Source organism: Ochlerotatus camptorhynchus, unplaced genomic scaffold (genome assembly GCF_037179485.1).
Source record: "Ochlerotatus camptorhynchus isolate MF236.1 unplaced genomic scaffold, CSIRO-AGI_Acam_v1.1 ptg000087l, whole genome shotgun sequence".
Taxonomy (NCBI): Eukaryota; Metazoa; Arthropoda; class Insecta; order Diptera; family Culicidae; genus Ochlerotatus; species Ochlerotatus camptorhynchus.
The window spans coordinates 387,323-402,485 of NW_027040577.1; the positions used below are offsets into that span (position 1 = coordinate 387,323).

The window sequence follows — 15,163 nt, forward strand, 5'->3', positions numbered from 1 at the left end:
TGACAAAGTTTGTGATGATTTAACCTCCGAAACCAAACAGAGTGCGTCTCTGTCGCTTCAAAACGCGTGGCGTGTTTAGTGTAGGTGACAGCATCACTGCACGAGAGAAATTTTGACACGCTGCTCCTCTTGCTTGGCCGTCATTTTGAAAACTGGAGAGCAAACGGTGAAAACTCATCATAGCAACCATTGTATATACACTCAACTTCCAAATACGTCAACCAATTTGTGCGCGTTTTAGACTTCAGAGATCTCATGAAAGTTTTGTGAAATTCACATGGATATTTTCCACTGATTATGTGATTTATTTTATGAGTGCATGAGATCATAGTACCATAGAGGTAACTCTAAGACTAGTAGGTCCCGAAGAAACGTGCTCAACTTTTTGGCTCAGCTCTGGTACTATCTTCGGTCCCAAGCTAATCGATACATCCCTCGAAACATAGGAAAATCCGGGGGGGGGGGGCGACTCTATCTACGATGCAGGAAATATTTTGTTTTGCTGTGGCTAGCTGCGCGTACGCTGAGTAGATAGAAAGAAGATTTATCACGATTTTGAAGATTTCCTGCAAAAAAATGATGCGCGATGCAAGTAGATGCGATAAATGAGAGAAGATTTTTCGAAGATTTAGTCACTAGTGTGAGATTTTTTTAGCATCTAGAATTGAGATTTAGATGTGTCGCCCCCCTCGGGAAAATCCACGAACCGCTCATTTTATCTGTCAAACTTTCATAGCGAATCAAAACAAACATTGTGTAATACTAGCATTTTGACTAGAATGGGGTACGTTAATCGATTTGCTTGGGTTCAATAGGCTAGTCAAGTAGTGAGCCAATTTAAAATCGTTAGTTTCGAATTGATTGTTGATAGTATAGAGGTAATTCTAAGACCAGAAAGTCCCGAAGAAACGTGCTCAACTTGTTGGTTCCCAAGCTAAATGGTTGATAGTACCAACCGGTGGAGACTAACGATTTAAAATTGACTCACTAACGGCGCCGGTGGTGTAGTGGTAAGCGTGATTACTTCTCACCCGAGCAGGCCTGGGTTCAATCCCAGTCGGCGCCGCCGGGATGTTCTGAGGCATAACATCTCTGATCCTTCGGATGGGAAGTAAAGCCGTTGGTCCCCGGTTCATGAGTTGATGGGTCGATAGGTAGGGTCCAGGTGTGGGAGCTGCCTTCCTGGCACGTCGGTAGCATTGGTGCTCAGCACGGAAAACAAGATCGACGGAAAAAACAAACCAAAGAAAAAAAAAATTGACTCACTCAGGAGTAGCATAGAGGTAACTCTAAGACTAGAAAGGCCCGAAGAAACGTGCTCAACTTTTTGGCTCAGCTCTGGTACTATCTTCGGTCCCAAGCTAATCGATGCACCCCTCGAAACATAGGAAAATCGACGAACCCCTCATTGCATCTGTCAAACTTTGATAGCAAATCAAAACAAACATTGTGTAGTACTAGAATTTTGACTAGAATGAGGTCCGTTAATCGTTTGCTTGGGACCAATAGGCTAGTCAAGTAGTGAGCCAATTTAAAATCGTTAGTTTCCACCGGTTGCTGGTAGTCTCTTCTGTCTCAAGCTAATCGATGCACCCCTTGAAACATAGGAAAATCCACGAACCCTTCATTTTATCTGTCAAACTTTCATAGCAAATCAAAACAAACTTAGTGTAGTGCTAGAATTTCGACTAGAATGTAAATTTGTAAACCAACGTAGACGGTTGATCGGTCCCCAGTACAATGGTGAACGTATCCCATTCTTGTCGATAGTCTAGTTCTACACCATGTTTGTTTTGATTCGCTATGAAAGTTTGACAGATAAAATGAGGGGTCGTGGATTTTCCTATGTTTCGAAGGGTGCATCGAGAAGTTTGAAAATTCATGTTTGCAAACTGAACAATTTAGTGAACTGTGTAGGCTGACAAAATCGGGGAAAAAGCTGACAAAATCTAGAGTACACAAAATCGGGGGTAGACGAATTGGGAGCTGACAAAATCGAGAAAGCACTGTATTTGTAAAATTTAAATTGCTTCCATCTATGGAAACTTCAAACCATTTGCGCGACCCCTGAACCTTCATCAATCATTACCATTTTGTATTTGTATTTGTATAGTTCTGCAATCAAAATCCACACGTTCGTGATATACGTAATGGTTAGCGAACATTTTTCAATTAGTAAACTATAGATAGACTGGATCCCCCGGATAACACCCTAACTACTAAATTCCGCAGAGCACGCGCTCATCTAGATAAATTAATTTCCTTTCTGTCACACGTCGGATGACTAATACGTGGAAATTGTGGCAAAAGCCTTAAATTAGTAAAGGATTGGCTGGAAGTCGTTTCCTTGGATATAGTCCTGGCACTGCGGAAGCTTAAACGTGTAAATCCCAGGTCACGTGTAAATGGAAGTATTGTCGAGGACTATACTTGGACTTTTGATAACTAGCTACACCTTTGAATGTTTTTGGTTGATGCCTATAGCATATTTAACAGGACATTTATATCTGTAATTGTAACCAGCTCGATTTTGTTTGCAAACCTGGTTAAAATGTTTATATTTAATTATCTTAAAGATAACTCGTCCAGCTCAAACCTTTGTAGGGGTAAGAGGTGGGACCATCATCATCATCATCATCATCATCATCATCTTGAAAGTGTAATAACTATTCTAATGTTTCTCTCTTCCGCGTGAATTACAGCTCGGCACACCTCGGCGTCTTTGATTGCTATTTTTACCTCAATCTGTCCACCACGCCACCGTCATCGTCAGCCAGCAGGAACCAATCCATCGCCCAAATCCAGCTCCTCTTATGAAGAGCGTGCGATCAGCAGCAACTTGGGCGGCGCTTGTGCTTGCCGTCGACATGGATTAATATTCGCCTGTCCATGTGAGCTGACAAGGTGCAGATTCGTTGACGTGGATTCGATAGGTCCGTAATTAGGATTTGCTGACACTGTCGGAGATCTTCATTTTAAATAGAAGATAGGCATTCCATAAACTGCGACCTCTTTCCAAATACTAAAAAAAAAACAAGTACTGTATACGAATTGCAATAGAGATGTTTTCGTTTGCTCAAATATATATTATGAGGCACTTGTTTCATATAATCTTCGATTAAATTCCCAAGTATAATTTCCTGTCATTGAGTGAAAGAAGAGCCAATGAAATTAATCTTATAGCATCAGAAATCTACACCAACTTAAAACTTGCCAATAGTAATCTCCAGCCATCATTTTTGATCGCCTGCATAATATCTTATGAAAGTAAATAGGATAATGTAATAATTAATTCAATTCCGTTTTATTGAAACATTGTTTATGGACTAGTTTCAGCTCATAACTCAATTCATTAATGATAAAAACACACGATTTTGTTTATCAATTCTCAACAACATAATAATGAATTAAGTTACCCTATTCGAACCGCGTCTCACAGTATCATTTTTCCCCACACAAAAAAAACATTCCAACAGAAACTTCTTACCACCGCCGACCGCCACCGAGTTCAATGTTCAATCTCACACCGATCGCAATTCACAAATCATGCAACCGATATGGATGCGATGATTTTTTGGCTTATAGCCATCGAACGCGAGTATTTGAAATTGAAAATTCAACACTTCCACCGTCGTCATCCATCCTCCTAGCAATCCTATTGCTTTTGCTGTGAAACGAGTGCAAATCATGTGTGACATTGCAAAATCTAATTACGCCGATTGTCAAACATTCATAAATTTTGGAAATTATTTCTGATAGCGATTAGCGCAGACAAATTACGATTCGAGGCAGTGTGGATTACGTGTGTGCTTGCTGTGGCCTCGATCTCTTTCGTTTGGTGACGCACCGTATTTGCGCCGCCATGGCAGAACCTACTTAAACTTAAAACCAATAGCATTCAGTTATTGTTAAAAAAATGTTCTCAGTACAGAAAGACAGTATTGTCAAACACTATTTACTAAATAATCAATCCATCGACGATAGGCAAAGAAGCTCCATTCACCAGTAACTGTTAATCCTCGTCGCCACTCAACAGTGTTGTCATTCTTTTATCATTATGGATTGTTGACTGGTGACGAGGAGTAACTCAACACGGTCTGGAGGAAAGCGCGCCAAAAGTGTGAGTGACTTTTATTTTGATTTGCAGTCTAGAAAAGATAGAAGTGTTTTGTTTTTGTTGCTATAAATTGTGATATTATTTTTTAAGTTTCAAAGTGAAAGTGTGGATACCAAACCAATACCAGGATGCCAGATGTTTTTGAGTTACCACGGTGAGATTATTGTTAAGAATATTTTGCCAGAATTGGCGTTAACGGCTACTCTGCAGCTCTTTACTCCTATGAGAAAATCCATAAGCTAAAGTGAGACTGTGCGTGAACCATGGCGGACCTTGTACCATCTTTTCACTTCACCGAAAATTCCCATAAGAAATTGTGTATATTTGCTGGAAGAGAAAATTTTTCGACGGTTCCGTCAATGCCAATTCTGAGCGAGTAGATAATGTTAAATGTTAATAGTTTAAATTCCACATAGGGTGGATGACCCTAATGTCGGCCTAAGTGCGCTAATATTGGACCCATGGATAAATTTCACAATAATGCATTTTGGTTTTGGTTTTTTTCACACGTCCGTTAATTGCCGATTATATAGTACAAAATGACGTATTGTTCTGAGAAAAAAATTCATTTCATTTTCATTTTGCAGCGTTTGGTGGGGCAATGGGAGCGCAAGTCAATCCAAAGCCGAGGATAATGGAAGGGTAATGGCTGAATAGTCTATGCGGACCACTTGAACGCCATGGGAAAAGGAAGGGATTGAAGAGGTCGGTTATTGGGGGATTTTGAGGAAATGACACATAGTACTAGATTTGTATTGCAAAATGTAAAGAAACCGAAAATCCATCTCCCACTGATTCATCCTTTCACATATATACCAAATTGATATTTTAAAGCAACCATATTTTGAACAGACAATATATGAAAAGGCTAGTTGCCTCCCTAAGCGGACCCCCCGCATCATAACTCTTTTGTTAATCTACTTAATGTTATTAGGCTGTCTAAATTTTCTTATTTAAGTTCTTTTGATGATTATGATATCTCATTAGTCTAATTTAATAAATAATTGAAATCTCTAATTTACCTATTCAATCATAACTCATGCTTTATTAAGTACCTAAACTGCTATTTAATCTAAAATTTAACGTGTTTCAAGTAATTTTGACTTTGATCTATATTTATTATATCTTAGATCGACCCAGGTGACACATTCAAGTGACGAAAATGCTTCACTTTGAAATTAGTTTCCTAGCTGATTTTTAAATTATATAAGGTATATGCTCCAACTACACTCACACGTTTCCACTATGTCGTCCCAAAAAATTACGTATGAATATGTCACAATAGAAGCACGCCACAGTGGAAATCCCGAGCCATAGTTCAAACACTTATCCCAAACCAAAATGAAGCATATATAAGATTAGTTACAATACCATGGTGGTGTTTAATATTGTTCCCTGAGTAATGCTTCAATGAAAACAACAATGAAAGCTTGTCACGCAAATAGAAGCAGCACCGTTGGGCACTTTCTGAAATATTTCGATAGTATAATTCCCTTGCAAACCCAAGTAAATCTATCTGCGTAGAAATAAATAAAATACGAGCGATTTGCGGCAAAACCCGCCAGTATCGCACCCAACGTCAGTGCCTATACGTAAGCGTACTACAACGTGGCTTTCAAATAAAGGAGTAACAAGTATGATACTATCAATTCAGGCTAGAACTTTGGTTCTCTTATGCAATGGTTCATCAGAGAGGGGAAGCTCAGTAATCCTCATCGCATGCTCATGACGCTATTCTGTCACGACATGAGCCAACGATGCCGGACCTAAACCAACCATCTCCAACACTCCACTATGAAGCATAAGATTAGGTCCGCCCACCAACGTCCAAGTTAAAAACTAGCCAAGGGGAGGGTATTGTTCTGAGAAAAAAATTAAGATCATTATTTTCTGAGCATGGTGATTCTTTGAACAGTCCACCAATAGCCGGTATGCTGGCTGATATGCCCTATCATTTTAAGTCTTCTACACTGACGCAAATGGACTTAAGAATTTCATGAGGCTCGACTTCTGAACAACGTATATGAATTTCATAAGCGTGACTTATGATGATTTTCGGGTATCACGACTCTTATACGCCTTGAACCATCTAATTTCCCCAAGTGTTGAAAGACGAGTGGTCAATACAAGGTTAAAAAAATCGTGTAAATAGATTACCACTGAATTTAACTCCTTAGAAATCCCATGCAATTTACCTCAGACCAACTTATATATAAATTTAATCTTCCTAGTGCATTAGGGTCTTTTTTTGACCCGGCGTCACTTTAAAAAACAGCTGTAACTTTGTAAAGAAATATGACAGAGACCTGAAATTTCCTGACTTTTACCGACTTTTGGAAACAAACATTCTGCTGTAAAAAGAAGCTTTTAGCGACCTATAAGAGTGTGGCACTACAAAAAAGTGACACATTGTGCATTAGCGGGTCAAAAAAGACGCAGACTGCAATTCGCTAAAGAAAATCAATTTTTGAACCAATTCTTGATCTATTAGCCTTAAATGAAAGATAAAGGTTCCTAGAATGGTACCCTGCTCAGGATTTTACCAATTTTGACGTAAAGGCTACCTGGCACCAGTTCCGATAGGGCACGAAAGGACACTTCCAAAACTTCATGTACTGGTATCGTCCGACGGCTTAAAATTTTAATTTTTCATCCAGAACTAAATAGACATCATGTCATGTACCGACAGGTAGATTTGGCCACAACCGGGTACCCGGAACCGGTTCCGAGGGTTCAAAGATTTATCATCTTCAAGTAAATAGACACCATGCCATCGACCAACAGGTGGATCTGGTCACATCAGTATACCCAGAACCAGCTTCGAAAAAGGTTTAAAAATATTTATTTTGATACATGCGTTGAATCCAAACAATTTATTGTTGACTTTTCTGTGATTGCGACATCTTTTATGACTTCGATAATCAAAGGCCATGTGTTATTTTGGGCAAACAACTCAATAGTATAAGCTCTATTATGTAAACAAAATCATGATTTTTTTTTATTTGCCACAAGTAAGGTTTCTTGCGCAAAGGAAATTGGTCATTTCCAACGGGCATTTCGGATCATCAAAAACAAGAACCCGTTCTGTTGTCTCCGATTGACTAGTGTAAAACTCGAAGATTACAAAGAAAATTTAATTAAAATTGATGTGCTGTACTAGGTGGGTGAAAAGCAACCTCCTTGACCACCAGAATGCGTTGCTACTGCAAAAAAGTAGAAGGGTCTGTGCCTAGGGGCACGAACGGAAGCTTGACGTAGGACCGCTAGTGGACGGAACAAATGTGAAAATTTAGTTAATTTAATTGATCAATCATCCAAGGGGGGCGACATATCTAAATCTCAATTTTAGATGCTCAAAAAATCTCACACTAGCGAATCAATCTTCGCCAAATCTTTTTGCATTTCTCGCATCTACATGCATCGCGCATCATCTTTTTGCAGGAAATCTTCAGAATCGTCATTAATCTTCTTTATATCTACTCAGCGTGTGAGCAGCTAGCCACAGCACAACACAATCTTTACTGCAGCGTAGATAGAGTCTTCTCCCTCGCAATCATCAATTATCTTAACTCTTTCCGTTTTTTATTTGTTAGCGTATCAAATTTGTAGTATTTATTTCAAAGAGAAAGTTGATGAAGAGAATCCAAGGGACTGTCAATTTCGATTCATCTACCCGACTTTAAAAGATGTATTTTGATTTTTTTGTTATTTATGAATTTTTAAGTTTTGTGCATTTTGGTATTAAAGTGTATTCAATTTCCTTTTCACAGGATTTCCTTCCGAATTATATGAATGGGGCGGGGTGGAAAGTATCGTTTGTGCAGAATATGTAAAAAAGGAGGGACTTCGAGAGATTGAACTCATGAGAGCTAATTTTCTCACAAATTTGATTTTTATTGACTGAATATACACCCAAAGCCAATTATTCCCACTTCTCTCAAATTCTAAGTGGATTTTTAACACTTCCTACGAGCGTGTTCTGGAAAATGGTCGGACGATGATGAATCTCATCAATACATTCAGGCCTACAATTCCACACCTTCTAAATACAGGTTGAGCCTTGATAGCTAGCTGCTTGCGGGAGCTGATGACCTTGACCAATGTCCAAATAATACTCTTTAACAAATTTTTGGTGGCCCTGAAAAGGACCGTTTTGTAGTGATGGTTGAGTAATTCTGAGCTGGGTGTTCAACACGGATGAGGCTGTCGAGCTGTATGTCGTTTGGAGCGAGGGTGACACGCTTGGCATAGATGACCGACCCGCAGCAACTCACGAAGAGCTACTGATTCCGATCCATAGCATAGCGGTGCAGCTTCTTCCTCCTTTGATGGTTGCTTATGTGGGCTCTGCAGCTCGCTTTGCAGGCAGCCTTTTGTTGCTACTGGAGAACAATTTTCAACACCACACGCCGAAAGCACTGCTACTGCTGCTACTAATGTCGACAACCGAACACCACCACACAGTGGTGTGGTCGTTGGGAGCGTGTGGTTCTGAGTATGGCGATGAGTGTGCAAAATATTACGCAATTCCATCCTCCCTATTCGCACGTGCCCGAGGATCGGAGGCGAATGCCACTTCGACTTGTTTCGTCTAGTTACTACTCTCTGACGACTGTGCTAGGGAAGCAGCATATGCATGTAGGTAATTGGTGGATTTGTTGGTTAATTCGACGCTTTTGGACAATGCTGGACATTTACCAGTTTTTCAATAGTTTCTTGTTGAAAATCAACATTCGGAATCATAGCCATATTTCTGATCGATTGGTGATAAAATTATTGAAATTGGACCAGGGGCAGCTGAGTTATTAACATTCAAAATCTTTCTTAATTTTCACAAAGTGTACCCCCATATAGAAATCAAAGACGTAGTCCTACGTCAAAAGGTTATGGTGCCTTGTAGTCCGTTCATATTTAGGAAGGCATGCCAAATTTCAGTGCGATACTGTCTTTAGTTTTGTTTTGACAGCTGATTGTTGTTAACGTGTTTGGCATCGTGTTGAGTATGGATAAAAACGATTTTCGTTCTCTCATAAAACATTATTTTTTTTAGAGGCAAAACGGCGAAGAAAACAAAAGAAAAGTTGGATAAATATTATGGGGCTAATGCTCCGTCAGTTTACACCGTCAAATATTGGTTTCGAGAGTTTCGTGGTGGCCGCAACTCCACTACCGATCAAGTCCGACCCCCCTGAGAACAGAATGAGTGCCCGGCAATGGACTGAAGCCGGCACGAATGCTCCGAAGCGGCCGAGGGAGGCTCGATGGGTCGGAAAGGTTATGGCGTCGGTTTTCTGGATTGTCGTGGACTACCTCGAAAAAGGAAAAGCCATCAACAGCGAGTATTGTTGTGCATTATTGGAGCGATTGAAGGCCGAAATGGCTGCAAAACGGCCTCACATGAAGCGAAAAATTTTTGTTTTTGCAGGACAACGCGCCGGGGCACAAGAGCATCGCAACCACGGCTAAAATCAATGATATACGGCTCCAATTGCTTCCTCATTCACCGTATTCGCCCGATTTGGCTCCCTCAGACTATTATCTCTTCCCGAACCTCAAAATATGGCTAATCAATAATTTAAAAAAAATCAGCTCATGTGAGGAAATCATCGACGCCGCGGAGGAATATTTTGCAGACCTTCCGGAAAATTACTTTTCGGGCAAAAAGGGGACTATATTGAATAGAATAAAATAAAAACATTAAATAAATTTCATTCCCAAGGAGGTTACTTTTCACCCCACCTACTACGTTAAGAATTGTCACACTCGTATTAATCCCGCAACAGGAGCCTCTCAGGCTTTTGATGCTTCCATTTGCTTAGTATCTTATGCATGAAAATTAAACTGAAAAACATCGCTAGAGTAGTGATCGTCTACCCTCATAAATCAATTGTAGAAACTTATATACGACTTATTTCAGTCATAAACAAGTTGCTATAACTTATTGTGATGAAAGTGTGCTACTCGGGTTGATAGATACTATCAATAACATAAACGAACCGAAACGTCCAACAAAATGGATGTTGGAAAAGGCCAACTAGGAACTTTACGAAACTACAGGACCAAAAGCTGTCGTTTTGGTGCAACAAAGAAGTAGAAGCAGCAATTAAAGCCAGACGTAAACGATTGCGAGCTCTAAGCGATAACGACCCACAGAAAATCACAGCTCTAAAGATGTTTCCGGAAGCTCGATCGTTCTGTCGGAAAACCATACGTGACGCCAAACAAACAAGTTGGGAAATTTTCCTGAAAGTGTTTACCCGACCACTCCAGCCAGCAATAGCATAAACAGTCTACAGGAAAAAAGTCATTGCAATACAATAACTCTTAACCTCTCAACCGGTTACACTATCGACGCACACAAAGTTGCGGTACTGGCCGACGAGTATCAAATGAAAGCATCAGATGCAGATTACCCTGTAAAAGTCCACAAAACACATACAATGAACAAAGATACAGCTTTCAACAACCAACGTACAAGTATGCATAAACGTTACAACGCAGATTTCACCATTGAAGAACTGATGTGGGCACTCAATCGACGTGGAAAATCCTCCACGGGTGTAGATAACATAAGCTATATTCTATTGCAACGTCTACCATACTCATTTCTTTATTCAACGTCGGTCTCTGTTCCGCAATCTAGTGCCAATCACCAACCGACATCGATTGCCATCCATTGACGGCAATCGAATGTGCAGGAAGGCAGCTTCCACACCTGCGTAGGATATCGCACCCATTCAACAACACACAGCAGCAATCAACTTTGCATTGGGGATGATTTTCAACATGCCCACAGATTATTACTTCATCTTCTCGGATAGTCTCAGTTCGATTAAGGCCATCGGTTGATGAAACAAGGTAGGCACTCATCTTATTTCCTTTCAAAGGTAAGGGAGCAGATGAGTTTGCTGGTCGAAAGATCATATATGATAACCTTTGTATGGGTCTCCTCACATTGTTCAATCCCAGGCAATGAGAAGGCTGATGATAGAGTATGATGTGACCATCCCCTCCTTTCCACACATTTTCCAGTCATTGCACAATGGTCCCAAAGCCGTATTTAGGAAGACAAAAATGTTTGCGCTAAAACCGTTGGTTTTAGCCATATGGTGTCTTCGACCAAAATTTTTCATGTTAGTGAAATTAGGGTGGTCCATAAAATTGGTGAATTGAAAATGTGAACTATTTATTGTTTGAGATAGACCAATGCAACGTTGTAAAAAATTGCAGAACAATCAATGTCATAAAACAAAAATGTTTTATGATTTTGTTAAACAAGCCAGTTAGGGTGGCCCCTGAAAAATTGGTTTTCTATGAATACCTTTTCATACGTTCATTTCTCGTAAAAACGATGTTGTAGACACTTTTAGAACTTTCATTGACAAATATTTTTTTCTGAGGCAACCAAGTTGCTATCTTTTTTATTGGAAAGATTTTCTTCGACAAACTTCTTCTTCTTCTTCTTCTTCGCATTTCAAGCTTATTGCATATCGCATATTAGCTTATTGCGTGCTCTCAACTTAGTGTTCTAGATGCACTTCCACAGTTATTAATTGAGAGCTTTCGATGCCTGTACCATTTTTGCATTGGTATAATTGTGTGGCAAGTCCAATCATACTTCTATGCCCAGGGAAGTCGAGAAATTTTCCAACCCGAAAAATTCCTAGACCGGACCGGGAATCGAACCCAGCCACCTCCAGCATGGTCTTGCTTTGTAGCTGCGCCTTTACCGACTGAGCTAAGGGAGACAAACTGGCACTTTCAAATTGTCAATATCTATTAAAAGAGCAAACCGATTTTCAAACTTTTAATTCCATTCGAAAGATCGTTGTTTTGTTTCATTTATGGCGGAAAAACTGCAAGAGCAATTCTAGATACTTTCAGAACTTTTTATGGCGCACATTTTTACCGAAGCAATTAAGATATTATCTTCTTCATTTGAAGAGTTAAGGTATTTTTTCTTAAAAATATGAACTTTTTAAAAATTAAATTAAATGTTTTCAACAAAAATCGCTCTCGCAGCTTTCCCACCATAAATTAACAAAACAACGATCTTTCGAATGGAACTAAAAGTTTAAAAATCGGTTCGCTCCTTTTACAGATATTGACAATTGAAAAATGCCAGTTTTTTGAAGAAAATCGCCTTTCACTTTCCACTTTTAACTTTCGGGTGAAGCAGTACGATTCCCTAGTAGCACGCTTGTCACAAATCAATCGTAGAAACTTATATACGACTTCTTTCAGTCATAAACAAGTTGCTGTAACTTATTGTGATGAAAGTGTGCTACTCGGGTTGCCTAGCCCAACAGATCAAACAACTAGTGAAATACAATCGAATGAAGAAGTCCCAGATGTTTGCCGCTCAAGCTCAGCGTTGCCAACAGCAACGTCTAAAAGGGACTGTATGAACATCGCTACAATCAACGTATGCGGATGCGCCATCGAATCGAAAAGAGATGCCATTGATCTAGAGCATAGTGAACGAAACATTGATGTGTGTGGTCTTCAAGAAACCAGAATTTCTTGGGAAGAAACAACGACCCGTAACTATCAATGGCATTTGAGCCCGATTGAAACTAAAACTCGTCATCGTGGAATCGGGATATTGGTACGTCGGAACTATGATATCGGAATCAAGAACTTCAGAGCTGTCTCGGAAAACATGGCTTCAGCATGGGTATCAAAGGGAGAGATAGGACTATTTTTAATAGTCGTGCATATTCCCAGCGACAAAAGGATGCCAGTGGTTTTTGCAGAGCTGTCTATTATGATATCAAAAATACCCCCAGAGGATGACTACGTCATCATCGGTGATTTCAATGGTCATATCGGAAGGAGAGATGTAGATGAAGATTTAAAAAAATGATCGGCCGTCGGTTGCTGCATGAGGAAAGCTACGAAAATGGAATCTTCACGCTACAGTTAGTTGTACAGTGAGCTGATTGTGTGTAATACATTTGCAAGTTAAAAAAGTGTGATGACAACTGAGTAATAAGAACGCGGTGTCGCAAATAGATCATGCCACTAAACCGGTAAATAAAAATAAACGAGAAGAACATCAAAGCATGCTGCCCCCAATTTTTTTTTTGAATATTTACCTTATTTGACAAAACCCAAAACGAAAACAGGGCTCCTGAAGATATTTCGGAAACTATTTAGATACCGATTCCAAAGAAGCCGTATCCTAAGGAGACAAGGGATTTCCGTAAAATAACTCTTTGTAACGTGGCTTACAATTTTTTTTATATCTTTATTAAGGAGACTTTCAACCCTGGGCTGGTTCGTCTCCTAGATTAACAGAATTGTAGCCAGCTACCTACTCATGAAATTGGATGAAACCACCGAAGAAATACCAAGCTGCATTTCTGAGGAATCGGTCCTTGGAAGACCACATTTCTCCTCTAAAAGGATCATGGATGAATGGTGGAACAAAGGAGATGAACTCTTTGTATTCTCTTTGGATATCCAGCAAGCTTTCGATTCGGTGGATCAAAATTCATCAGTTGATGCCTTAAAGTTCATGAAGGTCCCAAACTTTTTAATCAATAGAATTAAATTGGGCATGCACGAGAGAACGTCTTTGAGGTGCTAAAATAAAAGAACTCCTAAAGTACTGAAGGGTAGACGAGTAAAGTAAGGGTATCCCCTTTCCCCCAGACTCTTTACCATAACACTACATCATGTACTAAGTCGCCTGAAAGAACGTTTTCCTTACATCTCACTGGGTCAGAATGAAGGAATGTCGCCACCAGTAATTTTCGCTTACGCAGACGACATTCTGATCGAATGCAGCAGTATGGATCAACTGGATGAGATGAAAGAGCTCTTAGCAGAATTAGGATTAATTGCGCATTCCCTAAAATCAGAGCTCATTGTAAGGGACCCACAGTCAACCAAGGTAGCAGTTGAAGATATGTTAATAATTGCTGAAATGGAGATAAAAGCTCCCCCAATCATGAAGTACCAGGGAATATATCTCACCGCTACGGTAAACAGACCGGAAAATGTAAAGAAAAGGTGCTTGCAAGGAACGAGGGCAAGTAAAATGATTCTTTCGTTCTTGCTAAAGAACAAACCTCAGGAGGACTTGGTATATAGTTCGGAGAATTTATGCAACGGTAATTGTGCCCACCATTGTTTTTGGACAAAATGCCATGGCTCTGACGGCGCACAATCGTAGAACCCTTCGAAGGTATGAGCGTAAAATTGTGCAAGAATGGTACAAAACTTGTGGAGGCAATGAGGAGCAGACAACGAGGAAGTTGCTGATGGGTCGTACTATTGGGAAAAATGTTAAAATTTACCGAATTCACTATTGGGGTCATATAGCGCGAAGGGACGAAAATCATTTGCTACAAGCAGCATTTAATCTTCGATTACCAAGTCCAAAAAGATTCTGCAGACCATGTGATACATGGTTCGTAACATTGGACAAAGAATTACAGTCATTCGGTAAGACAGAAGCCGACTTCGAAGGAATACTACATGACAGAGATACGTTGAAGAAAGAGGCTGCAAAGTTATACTTATTAAATGAAGCATCATAAAGCAATATATCGGGAATCTCACTAGGTACTGATGAAGCATCAAACGAAAGCGATGATGGTTGGATGAACATTATCAATGGTTGAGGCAATAAAGGGTGATACGGTCAAAATTTGGTCAATATCAACTTGACGTATTTCTTTCAATTTTGCATTTAAAAAACCTGAACACCCCTCATTTTGAAGGTGTGTGTGTGTAGAATGTTGCTCCTATTTTGATTTTGGAATTCACTCTTCAGTTGTCAAAATGCCGTCCAAGCAAGAAGAGCAGCGTATCAAAATTTTGCTCGCGCATCGCGAAAATCCGAGCTACTCGCACGCAAAGTTGGCAAAATCGCTAAAAGTTGCCAAATCAACCGTTACAAATGTAATTAAAGTGTTTGGGGAACGTTTGTCGACAGCCAGGAAGTCTGGATCGGGGGGAAATCGAAAACCGGAAGCCGCTGAGACGACAAAGAGAGTTGCCGGTAGTTTCAAGCGAAACCCTAACCTCTCTCTCCGA

At 39.9% G+C, this 15,163-nt stretch overlaps 1 protein-coding gene across 1 annotated transcript in view; it reads left to right on the forward strand.

Moving 5' to 3' along the window:
* The first annotated feature begins 4,230 nt into the window (after window positions 1-4,230).
* Window positions 4,231-15,163, forward strand: part of pug (pug C-1-tetrahydrofolate synthase, cytoplasmic) — a 64,466-nt gene continuing 53,533 nt past the window's right edge. Inside the window, exon 1 of the mRNA XM_065218485.1 lies at window positions 4,231-4,271. Within this exon, the coding sequence (XP_065074557.1) occupies window positions 4,246-4,271 (26 nt within the window). The 5' untranslated portion in view covers window positions 4,231-4,245. The remainder of the gene's footprint in view (window positions 4,272-15,163) is intronic.